General features: G+C 57.9%; 2 protein-coding genes across 2 annotated transcripts in view; one reads left to right on the top strand and one right to left on the bottom strand.

Moving 5' to 3' along the window:
• Window positions 1-1319, top strand: part of LOC142290771 (sodium-dependent proline transporter-like) — a 64333-nt gene extending 63014 nt beyond the window's left edge. The window contains exon 15 of the mRNA XM_075334766.1: window positions 280-1319. Within this exon, the coding sequence (XP_075190881.1) occupies window positions 280-438 (159 nt within the window). The 3' untranslated portion in view covers window positions 439-1319. The remainder of the gene's footprint in view (window positions 1-279) is intronic.
• An 11959-nt stretch (window positions 1320-13278) lies between these two features.
• The window catches only part of STIM1 (stromal interaction molecule 1), a 56535-nt gene continuing 50098 nt past the window's right edge, over window positions 13279-19715 (bottom strand). The window contains 6 exon segments of the mRNA XM_075334035.1: window positions 13279-13822; window positions 13825-13897; window positions 13899-13955; window positions 13957-14272; window positions 18439-18485; window positions 18488-19296. Of these exon segments, the coding sequence (XP_075190150.1) occupies window positions 13773-13822; window positions 13825-13897; window positions 13899-13955; window positions 13957-14272; window positions 18439-18485; window positions 18488-19296 (1352 nt within the window). The 3' untranslated portion in view covers window positions 13279-13772.

The following is a 19715-nucleotide window of genomic DNA, read 5'->3' as shown; positions in this document are numbered from 1 at the left end:
CCTCTCCTCCTCCGGCGTCTGTATTCCATCTCCCCTCTCCTCCTCTGGCGTCTGTATTCCATCCCTTCCTCGCCTCCTCCGGCGTCTGTATTCCGTCCCCCCTCTCTTCCTCCGGCGTCTGTATTACGTCCCCCTCTCCTCCTCCGGCGTCCGTATTCCGTCCCTCCCTCTCCTCCTCCGCTGTCCGTATTCCATCCCTCCCTCTCCTCTTCCGGCGTTGTTGTAGCTTTCTCCTTTTCTCCCTCCAGAGTTCATCATTCTGTATTTTTCTCTTTCCAGAGATTTAAGAATTCCCTGCGGCCGCTGAACTCGTGGCGCACCTCCAGCGGGCAGCGGGATCAGGCCACGGAGATCATTGATGTTCCCTACACCGTGAACTTGACCAACCAGGACTTCAGTGACCTCGCGTGGCAGAACGGGCGCAGCAGCGAGGCCTGAGGCTCCGGCGTATATAAAGATCTCCCCTCTGCCTGTTATTGATGATGCTGCCATCTTGGGACGGATGCTCGCTGGGTACGAGCTGTCCGTTCTGTGCCAGGAGGTGTTATGTTTGTACCCCCTGTACGTCCACTGCTCCCGCGTCAATGTCCCTCAGCAGTGACAGCGCGGCTCGCGTGGGGGATACTGCAGTCCGGGGCTGGACCCGGCCTCCGCAATCCTTGTTATGCAAGGGACTTCTCTACGGAAGACACATCAGGCCAAAGCCAATGGGGGCTGTAAAGATGGCGGTCAGATCTGGGGGGTCCTCATGTCTGGCGGAGGTGGAGATCATTCAGCAAATATCCATTACTGGACATCGTTATAAAACAGGATTCTGGGGTCACACAGCATCGGCCATAAGCATCTGATAATGGAAAGGGGAAGGTGCGGATCGAATTCTGTTTACACACTCACCAGGGTGCCATCACTTTCGCAGCAGAGTGAATGATGGAGAGTAGTGATGCTCCCCTCAGCACTGTGCGGTGGAGGACATGTTCACACCAGAGAACCTCCGGCTTCTGGCAGAGCCAGACCCACACCAATTGCACTTGATAGACCAGAGGCCACAATCGGCCGACGTCCGGCCACAATCGGCCGACGTCCGGCCACAATCGGCCGACGTCCGGCCACAATCGGCCGACGTCCGGCCACAATCGGCCGACGTCCGGCCACAATCGGCCGACGTCCGGCCACAATCGGCCGACGTCCGGCCACAATCGGCCGACGTCCGGCCACAATCGGCCGACGTCCGGCCACAATCGGCCGACATGTGATATTTAACTCTTCTGATGTTTTGTAAGCAGTGACTGAACATTGTTTTTGTATAAAAAAAAAAAGATTCTACACAAAAAGGAGTAATTTTAGAAGCCGCAGCAGCAGCTAAACCACAGGGAGGGGCGAAGGACGAGGGGGTCACGTCTTCTACACCACATCCCAGACTGACAGTGCGACAGGCTCCATGGTCAGCCGCGATCAAACGAGGGGGGGGCTGGGGTGGATTAGGAGCAGCTTTAGGCTCTGCAGAATCAACAAATCCTTCTAATCCTCTACATGGCTCGGGGTCATTATACCAGCAATGGCCGCTCTGGGCCCCACTACGGTCAGAGCTAGGTGTGGCTCAAGGTCAGAAAGGTTGGGGGCCTCTGCTCTAGGGCCACGTGCACACAGCGAGTATTTGAGTTTACCTCCGTATGTATAACCCAGGACCGGGAGTGGGTGATAAATGCAGAGGAGGAGCCGAGCGCACCTTATACCTCCCTCTGATTGGTCCAATTCTGGTTTTGGCTTTTAAAAAAAAACAAAACTAAATCCTCCCCTGCAGACCACACTGTCCGCCACTGAATGTAATCACGAGAACCCTCTGCACCATCACTGCTACTGCATACTGGGGGCACACAGCGGACCCTAGGGGTATCCAGTGCCCAACAGTCAGATAAAGGACTTTACTAATATTAAGTCCCCCCCATCCTATCCTCCATCTGTCCCCTCTCCCACATCCAGACACACCTCTGCCTCCCCCTTCCTATCCTCCAGACTGTCCTGTCCTCCCCCCTCCCATCTTCAAGCCTGTCCTTTCCTCTCCCATCCTCCAAACTGTATTGTCCTCTCCCTTCCCATCTGTCTCTGTCCCCCCTCCTCATCTCATCATCCAGACTGTCCTCTCCCATCACATTCTCCAAACTGTTCCCTCTCCCACATCAAGACTGTCCTCTATCCTCCAAACTGTTCCCTCTTAGCCTATCCTCCAGCCTGTCCTCTCCCTCCTATCTCATCATCCAGATTGTCCACTCACATCTTTCCTCCCATCCTCTAGACTATCCTCTGTCCTGTCCTCTCCCACACCATCCCCCACCCTGTCCTGTCCACGCCCATCTCCCAGCCTGTCATGTCCCCTCGCATCCTTCACATTGTATTGTCCCCCCCCCCATGCCCATCTGATCATCCAGACTGTCCTCTCCCATCCTTCAGACTGTACTCTATCCTCCAGCTCCCATCCCATCCTCTAAACTGTCCTCTCCCTTCCCATCCTCCAGACAGTCCTGTCCTCTCCCATCCTCTAGCCGGTCCTCTGTCCCGTCTTCCACACCATCCCCCAGCCTGTTCTGTCCACTTCCATCCCCAGACTGTCCTCTACCCTCCCATCCTCCAGACTGTCTTTTCCTCTCCCTTCCCATCATTTGTCCTTCCCCACTTCCATCTCATCCTCCAGACTATACTCTCCCATCCCATCCTCCAGACTGTCCCCGCCCATTCCTTTTTCAAACCGTACTGTCCTCTCCCCTCTCAGCCTCCAGACTGTACTCCATCCTCTACTATCTCATCCTCCAAACTATCCCCTCTCCCACATCCAGACAGTCCTCTGTCCTCTCTCCTACACCATCCCCCAAACTGTCGACTCCCATGCTAAATACTGTCCTCGGTCCTGTCCCCCCCCCCCATCCCCCAGACTATCCTCTACCCTCCCATCCCATCTTCCAAACTGTCCCATCTTCAACAGTCTTTATTCCCTCCCATCCCCCAAACTATCTTCTCCCCTCCTATACCATTCCCCAGACTGTCCTCTCCCATGCCATCTTCCAAGTGGTCCTCTCCCATCCTCCAGACTATTCTCCTCCTCCCCCCATATTCCAGACTATCCTCTCCCCTCTCAGCCTCCTAACTGTCATCGGTCCTCTATCCTCCATCCTCTCCCATCCCATCATTCAAACTGTTTTTTCCTGTCCTCCAGATTATCCTCATCTTCCAAACTGTACAGTCCTCTCCCCTCCCATTACCAAGACTGTCCTCGCCCATTCCTTTTTCAAACTGTACTGTAGTCTCCCCTCTCATCCGCCAGACTGTCCTCAGTCCTCTACTCTCCCCACATTCAGACGGTCCTCTATCCTCTCCCACACCATCCCCCAGACTGTCCAGACTGTCTTCTGTCCTGTCCACTCATGCATCAGACTGTCCTATCCCTCTCCAATCCCCCAGACTGTCCGCTGACACCATCCTCCATTGTCCTGTCAATTACCGTCCTCCACTCTCCCATCTTTCAAACTGTCCTCTTTCCCACATCCAGACTGTCCTCTGTCCTCTCCCACATCATTCCCCAGACTGTCCCTTCCCATCCTCTAGACTGTCCTCTTCCATCTCATCCCCCAAACTGTCCTCTACCCTCCCATCTTCCAAATTGTTCTCTTCCAAAAGGTCGGCTCGTGTCCTCAAGACTGTCCTCCCCCATTCCTTTTTCCAAACTGTACTGTCCTCTCCCCTCTCAGCCAGACTGTCACAAACCACCGGGGGGGTCACTCAGAAATCCCCCGCGCTGGCTACCAGTACGTCACAATCGGGGGGTAACAAGTGGGGGTCACCCCTCCTTTATACCTCCCGACCGACAGACAGAGCACGTGACGCGCTCTCTAGCGCCCCTCTTATAGTCAGGCCAATTATGGAATTGCCCGACAATAAACAAGGAGGCCGCTATACTACTTATGCCGATTATTGAAGGGTCCCCGGTGAGAGTAAGGTATATATTCCCCCGACCTCCGCGGGCGGAATATATAAAATCTCCCCGAATCTCACTGGCCTCTCCACAATAATCCTTGGCACAATTCGCTGCCACCAACCGATTTACGGTAACTATTAGCCGAACACACAGACGTGGGATTCAAGATCGAGATAACAGAACAGCCCAAGATTAATTATATAATTTAATCAGCCTAAAGCCCACTAGAAACTACAATATATACAATAGGGAATCTACAGAATATACAGTTATGTCAGAGTACAGTTACAGATAAAGCATGGTTTACAAACAGGTATGCAAATTCAATCAGTTACCTTGTGCGTCTGGCCACAGGGGGGCGCTGTACCCAGGTTTCTAGGATCCTTCCCACAGATGTTTCCTACACGTGCCCCCAGCGAGAAGAACCCTGGAAAATGGCCGAAGTAGGGTTATCAACCTGGGCAGATCCAGGTCCCCTCCTACCTTAGTGACCTCACAGGGAAGCACTGCCACTCCCCCTGCATGGATCAGAATTATCCAGCAAAGGGGATATTGGCCATAACTTTGCCTGGGAGCGTCGTAGGCAGACGCCAATGCTCTCATTGTGACAGTTATGAATTTAGCTACAGAACGAGGGGACTCATGACCTGTCTGCCAGTTCCCCATTGGCTGATATCACGCCTGGGGCATTTCCCGATGTCCTGCTCCCATAAAAAGGGTGTGCCGGCATCGTCTGCATGCGGAGACACCATTTTTATGGTTGCCATATTTATCGGAAATATGGCTTGCGAGATATGAACCATTTTTTACTGGAGTCGTTCTGTCTGGCTATTTCCATAGCCTTGCTAATGAGATACAGCTCTTGTTACAGGGTGACGGCAGGGAGTCATCCTGTGTCCATTGTTCCCACACCACCTCATTTCCATATCACAGGACATGGCCATGGAGGTGTAAGTGGAACACTGAGAACAAGAAGGGAGGGGGCACTGCCAGGGAGTGATGAGGGACTATGACTGGAGTCATAATTCATCTTCATATCCCGGGATTTGCCTCACACCTCCCCCCTTTTGAGGGCGCTAGGGGGCAGCACACTCCGGTGTTCCCCCGTGCGCCCGTCCGCGACCTCTCCTTGTCGGGACAGCCCGTCTGCGTTACCGTGGTCACGGCCCCTTTTGTGGCGAATGGTGAAGTTGTATTGCTGGAGCGCAAGGCTCCATCGCAACAATCGCCCATTCGTCCCAGAGACGGTGTGCAACCAGCTGAGGGGATTGTGGTCCGTCTCCACGATGAAGTGGCGCCCGTATAGATAGGGTTGCAGACGCTGCAGGGCCCACACTATGGCCAGGCACTCCTTCTCCATCGTGGAATAGGCAACTTCCCTTGGTAACAGCTTCCTGCTCAGGTACAAGACTGGGTGCTCTTGGCTCGCAGAGTCCACCTGGCTGAGCACCGCACCGAGGCCGAAGTCACTGGCGTCGGTCTGTACTACAAACGGCCGCGTGAAGTCGGCTGCCTGTAGCACGGGCGGGCTGGACAGGGCGTCCTTTAGGGCCCGGAAGGCTGTCTCGCAGTCCATTGTCCAATCGACTGCAGAGGGCAGCTTCTTCTTGGTGAGGTCCGTCAAGGGCTTTGCCAGGCTACTATAGCATGGAACAAACCTCCTATAGTACCCAGCGGTCCCCAAGAAGGACATCACCTGCTTCTTGGTCCTGGGGGTGGGCCAGGATGCGATGGCTTCCACTTTCTCAGGCTCGGGCTTCAGTGTTCTCCCACCTACCCGGTGACCGAGGTACTGGACCTCGCTCATGGCCAGCTGACACTTTCCCGGCTTGATGGTCAAACCTGCCCGGTGGATCCGCCTGAGCACCTGTGCTAGATGCTCTAGGTGGTCCTCCCAGGTGGGACTGAAGACGGCAATGTCATCCAGGTACGCGGCCGCGTACCCTTCAAGTCCCTTGAGCAGGGTGTTGACCATCCGCTGGAAAGTGGCAGGGGCATTCCTCATCCCGAATGGCATCACCGTGGACTCGTATAGTCCAAATGGGGTAATAAAGGCAGAGCGTTCCCTGGCCTTGCGAGTCAGGGGGATCTGCCAATATCCCCGGCTCAGATCCATGATGGTCAGGTACTGAGCCCCGGCCAACTGATCGAGCAGGTCATCGATGCGTGGCATTGGGTACGCATCGGCGACCGTGACAGCATTGAGCCCCCTGTAGTCCACGCAGAACCGAGTGGTTCGGTCCTTCTTAGGGACGAGGACTACAGGCGAGGCCCAAGCGCTGTTGGATGCCTGGATCACCCCCAGCTTCAGCATCTCGTCAATCTCCTGGCGCATGTGTTGCTGCACCTCCAGGGAGACCCGATATGCTGAACGCCGGATCGGGGGATGATCCCCAGTGTCCACGTGATGGACAGCCAAGTCAGTCCTTCCGGGCTGGTTGGTAAACAACCCCCGGAAGGGGAGGAGGGTGGCCCACAGCTGGGACCGTTGGTCCTCCAAGAGCTGGTGGCCAACCTCCACATCCTCAATGGATCCGCCTGCCCTAACCTGGGCTAGCATATCCAAGAGGGTTTCCGCTTCTCCCTCCTCGGGCAGGTTGCACACGGGGAGCGCACATGCCTCCCGCTCATGATGTGCCTTCATCATGTTCACATGGAAGGGCTTCCGCCTTCCACGGGCAGGGTCCAGGGTGACCAGGTACGTCACAGGGTTGAGCTGCTGGTACACGAGGTATGGGCCTTCCCAGGCTGCCTGAAGCTTGTCCTGTGGTACGGGGACCAGTACCCACACCTCTTGACCCACTTGGTAGGTCCTCTCACAAGCGTTCTGGTCGTACCAACGCTTCTGATCGGCCTGGGCTTGAGCCATATTGTCGTGTACCAGTTGCGTCAAGGCCTGCATTTTGTCCCGGAAGCGCATGACATACTCGATAACCGACACTCCAGGGGTGGCCAAATCCCCTTCCCAAGCCTCTTTCACCAGAGCCAGGGGGCCCCGCACACGTCGCCCGTACAGGAGCTCAAACGGTGAGAATCCTGTTGAGGCCTGTGGAACCTCCCGGTAAGCAAATAACAGGTGTGGGAGATACCGCTCCCAGTCACGCCCATGGGAGTCGACCAACATCTTAAGCATCTGCTTTAAGGTGCCATTGAACCGCTCGCACAGGCCATTAGTCTGTGGATGGTACGGGCTGGCCACCAGATGTCGCACCTGGACTTGCTTACAGAGGGCCTCCATCAGCTGGGACATGAATTGGGTCCCCCGGTCAGTGAGCATTTCCTGGGGAAAACCCACTCGGGAGAAAATCTCCAGCAATGCGGTGGCCACCTTGTCAGCCCGAATGGACGACAAGGCCACTGCTTCTGGGTACCGGGTGGCATAGTCCACTACCGTCAGTAGGAAGCGTTTCCCGGAGCTGCTGGGGATGGCCAGCGGGCCGACCAGATCCACAGCCACCCTCCTGAAAGGCTCATCGATGATTGGCAGAGATACTAGTGGGGCTTTGGGGTGTGGCCCCGCCTTCCCCACTCTCTGACAGGTTTCACACGAACGGCAGTAGGCAGCCACATCGGCCCCCATTTTTGGCCAGTAGAAATGCTGGTTTAACCTGGCCTTGGTCTTAGCGATCCCTAGGTGTCCGGCCATCGGAATCTCATGTGCGATCCGCAACAACTCCGTCCGGAACGGATAGGGTACCACTACCTGTCGGTCCCTGGGCCACGCCTCCGGTGAACCCTGCTGGACCGTGGCCCGGTACAGCCGTCCTTGGTCCCAGACCACTCGCTCCGGGTCCGAGTCCGAGGGAGGCTGTGCCGCCTGCTCCTTAAGAGCTTTCAGGCTGTCGTCAGCTTCTAACGCTGCCTGAAACCCCTGACTAGATGTGGCCAGAATCGACGAGACTGTCACATCTTCAGTCAGTACCCCGGGACCTGTGTCCTGGCCTCCACCTGACTCGGCTGCCACTTGGTCAGAAGGGGAAGAGCTATCGGACCTCCGGGAGGCCCCTTGGCTTCCAGCACTCCCACTGCGGGTGACAGCGGCCACAGCCGCTGCGACCGTGGGTCGTGCCTGCTCCTCCTCCGTTCCTGACCAAGTCGCCGGTTCAGGCAGACCTACCTGGCTTCCTGACACCCCGGTTGTGGGGGAACCATGCACCGAGATCTTACCTGGGAGCACTTCCGCTCCTGGACCGGCCCCAATCTCACCTGCCTGTTCCCCTCCTGCAGCAACAGAACCCCGCTGTGAAATCTCTGGGGACCCCACATTTGCTGTGGTAGCCCCCACCCCACACACTGGTCCTCCCCCTGCAGCACCCTGCTCTCTGCTTATCCCTGCAGAGGGCAACAGATCCCAGCTCACAGGCTGGTTACTTGTAGAGGCATTGTCACACCTTTCTCTGACCCCCTCCCCTGTCACAGCTGCAGCTGAGTGTGTGTCTATGGTGTCTATGCAAGCAGAAATATCAGAGTTCACTCCCTCCTCCATCATTCATAGATAACACATTAACATTGTTAGGAGTCATGTCAGTATGGGCTGAAGGTTCAGCCCTTGGGGGGGGCCCAAACTGGGAGGTTATCTGCCCCAAATCTGTCCCAAGTAGCACGTTTGCAGGGATCCGATCAGTTACCCCCACCTCCCTCACCCCCCGCCCTGCGCCCCAGTCCACATAAATGTCAGCAACAGGCAGCGCCGGGTCAGTGCCTCCAATCCCGGAGACAGCGAGGGTTTTTCCAGGGATCAAGTCTTGGGGGGACACCATCTCAGGCCGCACCAGAGTCACCTCCGAGGCGCTGTCTCGCAGTCCTATGGTCACAGACCGGCCGACGGTGACAGGTTGGAAGCTGTCCAGGGACCTACCACCACCCCCACCCACACAATACACCTTGGGCGGCCCTTGGGACGGGGACGGAGCCGGGGCCTTGGGACGCTGAGGGCACATGGCCTTGAAGTGTCCAGGTAGGTTGCACTGGTGGCACCGTCTTGGCTCTGCCACGGGCCTGGAGAGGGGAGTTGAGGGGGACACCCCCTGCAGTCTAGGGGCAGGTGGGGCAGTCGCAGAATTCATCTTACCCCCTCTCCAGGTGCTGCTGGTGGCTGCTCTCCTGGCCTCAGGGGCCCGGTTGTTGGTGTAGTCATCGGCAAGGGCAGCTGTAGCCGTGGACCCCTTTGGCTTCTGGTCTCGGATGAACTGGCGGAGATCCTCAGGGCAGTTCCACAAGAGTTGCTCCGTGATGAACAAGTCCAGGATCTCCGGTCCGGTGGAAAGCTGCAGGCCTTGGGTCCAGTGGTCGGCAGCTCGGGCAAGTGCCCGCCGGTGGTCAGCCCAGGAGTCCTTTGGTCCCTTCTGTAGGCTCCGGAACTTCTTGCGGTAGGACTCTGGGGTGAGGTTGTACTGTTGGATCAGGGCCCGCTTGATGGTGTCGTAGCCCTGATCTGCCTCAGCAGGCAAGTCCCCAAGGATATCCAGGGCCTTACCCCTTAAACGGGGGGTCAGGTATTTGGCCCACTGCTCCTTGTCCAGATGGTGCTGCAAGCAAGTCCGTTCAAAAGCAGTCAAGAAAGAGTCCAAGTCTCCATCCTTCTCCAGCACTGGGAAGTCCTCAACACGGACCTTTGGAAGTTTGGTGTCTTGAAGGTCACGTGTGGCTGATGAGGGCCGGAGCTGAGCTAGCTGCAGCTGGTAGTCACGGTCTGCCTGTCGCTCTCGCTCTTCACGCGCTGCCTGCCGCTCTCGCTCCGCAGCCTCACGCTCTGTGTGCCGCTCTGCCCTGCGCTCTGCCAGGAGTTCCTTGTAGCCCTTCTGGTCTCCAGCCTGGAGAAGGGCCATAGCCATTTGAAGAAGGCTATCCGAGCCTCCCAGGCTCGGTGGAATGGCACGTGGTGATCTGCGGCCCGCTGCGGAGCCTGGTGCTTCACTGTCCATTGCAGAGCGGAGGGCTGGCATCTGGCTCGTTGAGGACCCTTGGGTGAGCTGCTCCTCATCTTGTCCAGCAGTGCCAGGTTGTGCAATGTCCTCTGCAGAGCTGTTTTCTGGCGTCGAGCTCCTGGAGGACTCGTGGGCAACCTCCTCATTACTGTCCACAGCACCGTCCTCCCTCTCTTCGGCTCCTGCCTTAGCATTGGCCAGTTGCATAGCTCTGCTCCTGGTGCCATCAGCCATTCTTGCAGACTTTTGGTCACTGACACAGAACTGACACCTGATGCCTCCACACACCTTACAGTATCTGCACTCTGACACTCTAGTGTTGAGCTAGTCTGAAGACCCCAGCAGCCACAGCTGCTGCAGGCAGTCTTTAGTGTCTGGGAGTATGGGTCTCACACTCACACACACTATTATCTCGATCCCACCGCTATGCCACCAATATGTCACAAACCACCGGGGGGGTCACTCAGAAATCCCCCGCGCTGGCTACCAGTACGTCTTAATCGGGGGGTAACAAGTGGGGGTCACCCCTCCTTTATACCTCCCGACCGACAGACAGAGCACGTGACGCGCTCTCTAGCGCCCCTCTTATAGTCAGGCCAATTATGGAATTGCCCGACAATAAACAAGGAGGCCGCTATACTACTTATGCCGATTATTGAAGGGTCCCCGGTGAGAGTAAGGTATATATTCCCCCGACCTCCGCGGGCGGAATATATAAAATCTCCCGAATCTCACTGGCCTCTCCACAATAATCCTTGGCACAATTCGCTGCCACCAACCGATTTACGGTAACTATTAGCCGAACACACAGACGTGGGATTCGAGATCGAGATAACAGAACAGCCCAAGATTAATTATATAATTTAATCAGCCTAAAGCACACTAGAACTACAATATATACAATAGGGAATCTACAGAATATACAGTTATGTCAGAGTACAGTTACAGATAAAGCATGGTTTACAAACAGGTATGCAAATTCAATCAGTTACCTTGTGCGTCTGGCCACAGGGGGGCGCTGTACCCAGGTTTCTAGGATCCTTCCCACAGATGTTTCCTACACGTGCCCCCAGCGAGAAGAACCCTGGAAAATGGCCGAAGTAGGGTTATCAACCTGGGCAGATCCAGGTCCCCTCCTACCTTAGTGACCTCACAGGGAAGCACTGCCACTCCCCCTGCATGGATCAGAATTATCCAGCAAAGGGGATATTGGCCATAACTTTGCCTGGGAGCGTCGTAGGCGGACGCCAATGCTCTCATTGTGACAGTTATGAATTTAGCTACAGAACGAGGGGACTCATGACCTGTCTGCCAGTTCCCCATTGGCTGATATCACGCCTGGGGCATTTCCCGATGTCCTGCTCCCATAAAAAGGGTGTGCCGGCATCGTCTGCATGCGGAGACACCATTTTTATGGTTGCCATATTTATCGGAAATATGGCTTGCGAGATATGAACCATTTTTTACTGGAGTCGTTCTGTCTGGCTATTTCCATAGCCTTGCTAATGAGATACAGCTCTTGTTACAGGGTGACGGCAGGGAGTCATCCTGTGTCCATTGTTCCCAAGTCACCTAATTTCCATATCACAGGACATGGCCATGGAGGTGTAAGTGGAACACTGAGAACAAGAAGGGAGGGGGCACTGCCAGGGAGTGATGAGGGACTATGACTGGAGTCATAATTCATCTTCATATCCCGGGATTTGCCTCACACAGACTATCCTAGATTCCTCTACCCTCCAGACTGTCCTCCATCCTCTCCCCTCCCATCCTATGGTCCTGTCCCTTTCCCCTCTCACCCTCCAGACGGTCCTCTTCCATCCACCAGACTGTCCTCTATCCTCTCCCATCTTTCAGACTGACCTCTACCCTCCCATTACATCCAATCCACCAGACTGTCCTCTATTCTCTCCCCTCCTCCAGACTGTTCTCCCCCTCAATCTTCTAGATTGTCCTTGACTCTCCACCCTCCACACTGACCTCGGCCCTCTCCCCCTCCACACTGACCTCGGCCCTCTCCCCCTCCACACTGACCTCGGCCCTCTCCCCCTCCACACTGACCTCGGCCCTCTCCCCCTCCACACTGACCTCGGCCCTCTCCCCCCTCCACACTGACCTCGGCCCTCTCCCCCCTCCACACTGACCTCGGCCCTCTCCCCCTCCACACTGACCTCGGCCCTCTCCCCCCCTCCACACTGCCCTCGGCCCTCTCCCCCCTCCACACTGCCCTCGGCCCTCTCCCCCCCTCCACACTGCCCTCGGCCCTCTCCCCCCTCCACACTGCCCTCGGCCCTCTCCCCCCTCCACACTGCCCTCGGCCCTCTCCCCCTCCACACTGACCTCGGCCCTCTCCCCCTCCACACTGCCTTCTCCCCCTCCACACTGCCTTCTCCCCTCTCCCCCTCCACACTGCCTTCTCCTCTCTCCCCCTCCACACTGACCTTGGCCCTCTCACCCTCCACACTGACCTTGGCCTTCTCCCCTCCCACCCTCCACACTGCCCTCGCCTTCTCCCCTCCCACCCCTCCACACTGCCCTCGGCCCTCCCACCCTCCACACTGCCCTCGGCCTTCTCCCCTCCCAGCCTCCACACTGCCCTCGGCCCTCTCCCCCTCCCAGCCTCCACACTGACCTCGGCCCTCTCCCCTCCCAGCCTCCACACTGACCTCGGCCCTCTCCCCTCCCCACCCTCCACACTGACCTCGGCCCTCTCCCCTCCCAGCCTCCACACTGACCTCGGCCCTCTCCCCTCCCACCCTCCACACTGACCTCGGTCCTCTCCCCTCCCACCCTCCACACTGACCTCGGTCCTCTCCCCTCCCACCCTCCACACTGACCTCGGTCCTCTCCCCTCCCACCCTCCTCACACTGCCCTTGGCCCTCCCACCCTCCACACTGACCTCGGCCCACTCCCCCTCCCAGCCTCCACACTGACCTCGGCCCTCTCCCCTCCCACCCTCCACACTGACCTCGGCCCTCTCCCCTCCCACCCTCCACACTGACCTCGGCCCTCTCCCCTCCCACCCTCCACACTGACCTCAGCCCTCTCCGCTCCCACCCTCCACACTGACCTCGGCCCTCTCCCCTCCCACCTCCACACTGACCTCGGCCCTCTCCCCTCCCACCCTCCACACTGACCTCAGCCCTCTCCCCTCCCACCCTTCAGACTGTCCTCCTTGTGGGATTTTTGTTCCCGGTGGAGACCTCATCCAATCTCCTGCCTACAAAGGATAAAGAACCCTTCCAGTCTCTGACTTTTGCCGTCCTCGGCTTGTGGTCACACATCAGCAGCCCATCCCAAGGTAGTACTTCTCTATACTGTTACCCTGTAACAAACCCTCAGCTGTGAGGAGAGTTCTTCAGATCATGATGCCACCACTGCGGTTCATATACAGCATTTTCTTGATGTTTTTTTATTATTTTTTTGGTTTTTTAGGCATGCCCATCTGCAGCAAAGAATACAGAAAGAAATAAAACATCATACAAACGCCCCCCACAAAACCCCCCCGACCCCCCTCCACAGGTAGAAATCTATCAATGCCCTCGTCAGGGTTATTTTTTTTTTATTTTTGGTGGCAAAGGGAGGAAAGATTCCCAAAAGCCATGCATAGCGAAGCGGGGGAGAGGCCGTAAGTGGACGGGCGAAGCGGGGAGTCATCAGCCAGCAGCCCCGAAACACCAGGAGGACGAGCAGCCTGCGCCCCGGCCCCAGCAGTGACTGCACGTGCAGGGTCTGTTCCGGGGGAGGATATGGGAGAAGCGTTCGGCTCCCACCTCGCCGCCTCTTGTCCAATGGTTCTGCATCTACATAGAGGGCGACAGCCGCCCCGCCCTGCCCCCGCCGTGTTCCTGCGCTCTCGGAGGACGATACCGAGCGTCTATTTCTTTGGCTTCTTAAATATATTGAGGGTCAGCTTCTTCTTGCCAGAATTGGGTCGTTGTCCTCCCCCGTGGAGCCGCTGTCCTCGTCGCCGGGGCTCTTCTTGGCCGCTAGCTGTGGGATCCCGTGTGCTCTTGTTGTGGTTCTGCTTGGCCTCCGATCCAGGAGACGGCGTGTCGGCCCTCGGTGGAGCTCGGACTGTGCGATCGGGACGAGTCGGAGTGGTGTGTTCCCATCCCCCCCAAGCTGAGCTCTCCTAAGCTGAGGGACTTCTCATCCAGCTTCTGCTCCGGCTGGGGGCTGTCAGAAAGTCTCTGCAGAGCCCCCCCGACATTGGACAATTCCAGCTGACGGTTCCCACCGTTGGGGGTTTGACTACTGGACGGCAGATCCTCCAAGGCTCGGTGAGACAGAGAGGACTTGGAGCTGGGGATCTTGCTGAGTCGAGGATCCCCCATATATGGGATGGATGATTCCGAATCTGAACGACTCAGGTCCCTGTGAAAGGAGGAGGAAAAACCATTAGGAACTCAGCGGGGGAGGTCCACAGACACCATAACACACAACCACCAGAGCAGGGGAGGTCCACACACCCCATAACACACAACCACGAGAGTAGGGGAGGTCCACACACTCCATAACACAGGGCCACCAGAGCAGGGGAGGTCCACACACTCCACAACACACGACCACCAAAGCAGGGGAGGTCCACACACTCCACAACACACGACCACCAAAGCAGGGGAGGGTCCACAAACCCCATAACACACGGCTACCAGAGCAGGGGAGGTCCAGCAAACCCCATAACACACGGCCACCAGAGCAGAAGAGGTCCGCACACCCCAGAATACACGGCCACCAGAGCAGGGGAGGTCCACACACCTCCATAACACACGGCCACCAGAAAGGGGAGGTCCACACACCCCATAACACAGGGTCACCAGAGCAGGGAGGTCCACACACCCCATAACACAGGGTCACCAGAGCAGGGGAGGTCCACACACCCCATAACACAGGGTCACCAGAGCAGGGGAGGTCCCACACACCCCATAATACAGGGTCACCAGACCAGGGAGGTCCACACACCCCATAACACAGGGTCACCAGACCAGGGGAGGTCCACACACCCCATAACACAGGGTCACCAGACCAGGAAGGTCCACACACCCCATAACACACGGCCACCAGAGCAGGGGAGGTCCACACACCCCATAACACAGGGTCACCAAGCAGGGGAGGTCCACACACCCATAACACAGGGTCACCAGAGCAGGGGAGGTCCACACACCTCATAATACAGGGTCACCAGACCAGGGGAGGTCCACACACCTCATAATACAGGGTCACCAGACCAGGGGAGGTCCACACACCCCATAACACACGGCCACCAGAGCAGAAGAGGTCCGCACACCCCAGAATACACGGCCACCAGAGCAGGGGAGGTCCACACACTCCATAACACACGGCCACCAGAACGGGGGAGGTCCACACACCCCATAACACAGGGTCACCAGAGCAGGGGAGGTCCACACACCCCATAACACAGGGTCACACAGAGCAGGGGAGGTCCACACACCCCATAACACAGGGTCACCAGAGCAGGGGAGGTCACACACCCAATAACACACGGCCACCAGAGCAGGAGAGGTCCACACACCCATAACACAGGGCCACCAGAGCAGGGGAGATCCACACACCCCATAACACAGGGTCACCAGAGCAGGGGAGGTCCACACACCCCATAACACAGGGTCACCAGACCAGGGGAGGTCTACACACCCCATAACACACGGCCACCAGAGCAGGGGAGGTCCACACACCCCATAACACAGGGTCACCAGAGCAGGGGAGGTCCACACACCCATAACACAGGGTCACCAGAGCAGGGAAGGTCCACACACCTCATAATACAGGGTCACCAGACCAGGGAAGGTCCACACACCCCCATAACACAGGGTCACCAGACCAGGGGAGGTCCACACACCCCATAACACAGGGTCACCAGACCAGGGGAGGTCCACACACCCATAACACACGGCCACCAGAGCAGGGGAGGTCCACACACCCCATAACACAGGGTCACCAGAGCAGGGGAGGTCCACACACCCCATAACACAGGGTCACCAGACAGGGGAGGTCCACACACCCCATAACACAGGGTCACCAGACCAGGGGAGGTCCACACACCCCATAACACAGGGTCACCAGACCAGGGGAGGTCCACACACCCCATAACACAGGGTCACCAGACCAGGGGAGGTCCACACACCCCATAAAACAGGGTCACCAGAGCAGGGGAGGTCCACACACCCCATAACACAGGGTCACCAGAGCAGGGGAGGTCCACACACCCCATAACACACGGCCACCAGAGCAGGGGAGGTCCACACACCCCATAACACAGGGTCACCAGAGCAGGGGAGGTCCACACACCCCATAACACAGGGTCACCAGAGCAGGGGAGGTCCACACACCCCATAACACAGGGTCACCAGAGCAGGGAGGTCCACACACCCCATAACACAGGGTCACCAGACCAGGGGAGGTCCACACACCCCATAACACAGGGTCACCAGACCAGGGGAGGTCCACACACCCCATAACACAGGGCCACCAGAGCAGGGGAGGTCCACACACCCCATACACAGGGTCACCAGAGCAGGGGAGGTCCACACACCCCATAACACAGGGTCACCAGACCAGGGAAGGTCCACACACCCCATAACACAGGGTCACCAGACCAGGGGAGGTCCACACACCCCATAACACAGGGTCACCAGACCAGGGGAGGTCCACACACCCCATAACACAGGGTCACCAGACCAGGGGAGGTCCACACACCCCATAACACAGGGTCACCAGACCAGGGGAGGTCCACACACCCCATAACACAGGGTCACCAGACCAGGGGAGGTCCACACACCCCATAACACACGGCCACCAGAGCAGGGGAGGTCCACACACCCCATAACACAGGGTCACCAGAGCAGGGGAGGTCCACACACCCCATAATACAGGGTCACCAGATCAGGGGAGGTCCACACATCCCATAACACAGGGTCACCAGACCAGGGGAGGTCCACACACCCCATAACACAGGGTCACCAGACCAGGGGAGGTCCACACACCCCATAACACAGGGTCACCAGACCAGGGGAGGTCCACACACCCCATAAAACAGGGTCACCAGAGCAGGGGAGGTCCACACACCCCATAACACAGGGTCACCAGAGCGGGGGAGGTCCACACACTCCATAACACACGGCCAGCATATAACATGACATTATGATGAGTGAAGGTTGGGGGGGGGGGGGGGAATTAAGGTTCATCCATCCGGGGCTCCTGGGATAGGACTAGCTGCAGCGGTGGAGAGTTGTGGCGGCTGCCGCTCTGTGTAGCGCACAGTGTGTAGCCGCGGCTTCTGCTGCGCTCGGCGTCTTGTAATGTGACAGCATTGGGAGGATTTCACAGATTACTGTGACCGTGGAGGAGACTGTGACTATGTTTAGTATGAACTGGCAGGTGACCCCCGCGCTCCGCAGCCTGCAGCCGCTCACTGCCACCGCCGCACTGCCTTGTATGTACTAAAATGTCAAAAATGCTGCAAGCTCCGAATTCTGGAGCGCGGACCCCGCATGTGAAATCCACATCCCCCCCCGGCCACCTGACAGTAACCCCTGAGACGCTGGAGTCATCACTACAGATTACATCAACATGTACACAGCCACATGTGAGCACAGGAGGAGACAGTGTACTCCACTCACCTCCAGAGCTGCACTCACTATTCTGCTGTTACATCATGTCTTATCCTCCAGTCACCTCCAGAGCTGCAGTCCCTATTCTGGTGTTACATCATGTCTTATCCTCCAGTCACCTCCAGAGCTGCAGTCACTATTCTGCTGTTACATCATGTCTTATCCTCCAGTCACCTCCAGAGCTGCAGTCACTATTCTGCTGTTACATCATGTCTTATCCTCCAGTCACCTCCAGAGCTGCAGTCACTATTCTGCTGTTACATCATGTCTTATCCTCCAGTCACCTCCAGAGCTGCAGTCACTATTCTGCTGTTACATGTCTTATCCTCCAGTCACCTGCAGAGCTGCAGTCACTATTCTATTGTTACATCATGTCTTATCCTCCAGTCACCTGCAGAGCTGCAGTCACTATTCTGCTGTTACATCATGTCTTATCCTCCAGTCACCTGCAGAGCTGCACTCACTATTCTGCTGTTACATCATGTCTTATCCGCCAGTCACCTCCAGAGCTACAGTCACTATTCTGCTGTTACATCGTGTCTTATCCTCCAGTCACCTCCAGAGCTGCACTCACTATTCTGCTGTTACATCATGTCTTATCCTACAGTCACCTGCAGAGCTGCACTCACTATTCTGCTGTTACAGGATTACACATGATCTAACAGCAGAATAGTGACTGCAGCTCTGGAGGTGACTGGAGGATGTGTTGCTCATGGTGGATCTATGATTTCTGGTGGGGTCACATTTGCGCAGTGGGAGGAGATGCCGGTTTTCCGGTGTGGTCAGTACGGGGGAGGGTTAGTGTTGGGTCTGATTAGGGGGAGGGGCACTCCATGCAGCGGTCAGTATCACGCGGCACACACGGCACAGCGGTCAGTAACCACACGCGGCACACACATGCAGCTGTACCCCACGCTTGGAAAGCGGCACGGGATCCCGGAGGTGAGGTCTGGAGGGGGCAGGTCGGCAGAGAGTCCATCTGCAGGTAGTAGGTGGTGGAGTGATGGTAATAGACGGGCAGGGAGTGCGGCCCGGGTGGGGGAGGGGGGCCGGCGGAGGGGCCGGGGGGGTAATGCTCTGAACTGAAGGACTGTCCGTGAGATAGGCTGCGCATACGGTGCAGTGACACTTTGCTGGGCCGGTAGTGGAGGGCCGGAGGAGCCTCAGACTGGCCGAGCACCAGACCTTCTACCAACCTCTGTGATCCCATCGTAGAGTGCGGAGAGTCCGTGAGCCGCTGCCGGAGTGAGGGCGCTGCGGAGAGAAGAGACGGCACAAAGTAAGAGCGGGAACCAGCGCCACCGGCCCCCCAGTACACCCACGACTTTCCCAGCATGCACAGCAGTGGAGCGAGTGACCATATGTTAGAGTATGGTGCTACAGACAGGATTAGAGCGTGGCAGAGCGCGGGGGAGACAGACGCCTCCTCGGGTGCCGGTGCTGGGAGGAGGGGGTAGGGGGGGGGTAGTAAGAAACCACCTTGGGGGACGTTGCTGGGGGTAAGGGGAGGGGGTTGGGAGTGAGACGCCACCTCGGGGGCTAGTGCTGGGGGGGAGGCGAGACGCCTCCTCGGGGGCCGGTGCTGGGGAAAGGGGGAGTGAGACGCCTCCTCGGCGGCCGGTGCTGGGGAAACGGGCAGTGAGACGTCTCCTCTGGGGGGAGTGAAACACGTCCTTGGGGGCTGGGGGAAAGGGGGAGTGAGACGCCGCCTCGGGGGCCGGTGCTGGGGAAAGGGAGAGTGAAACGCCTCCTCAGGGGGGGGCGGTGCTGGGGGGAGTGAAACACGTCCTTGGGGGCTAGGGAGAGTGAGACGCCTCCTCGGGGGCCGGTGGTGGTGGGGGGGGGGGGGGGTGTGAGACGCCTCCTCGGGGGGCGGTGCTGGGGGGGGAGGGGGAGTAAAACGCCTCCTCGGGGCCAGTGCTGGGGGGGAGGGGGAGTGAGACACCTCCTCGGGAGCCAGTGCTGGGGGGGGGGGGGGGGAGGGAGACGCCTCCTCGGGGGGCCGGTGGTGGGGGGGGAGTGAGACGCCTCCTCGGGGGCCGGTGGTGGTGGGGGGGGGGGGTGAGACGCCTCCTCGGGGGCCGGTGGTGGTGGGGGGGGGGGGGGGTGAGACGCCTCCTCGGGGGGGCGGGGGGGGGGTGAGACGCCTCCTCGGGGGCCGGTGGTGGGGGGGGGGGAGTGAGACG

Source organism: Anomaloglossus baeobatrachus, chromosome 2 (genome assembly GCF_048569485.1).
Source record: "Anomaloglossus baeobatrachus isolate aAnoBae1 chromosome 2, aAnoBae1.hap1, whole genome shotgun sequence".
In the NCBI taxonomy this organism is placed as follows: Eukaryota; Metazoa; Chordata; class Amphibia; order Anura; family Aromobatidae; genus Anomaloglossus; species Anomaloglossus baeobatrachus.
Note: the sequence above shows the minus strand (reverse complement) of the source record. Positions and strands in the feature narration are given on the sequence as shown.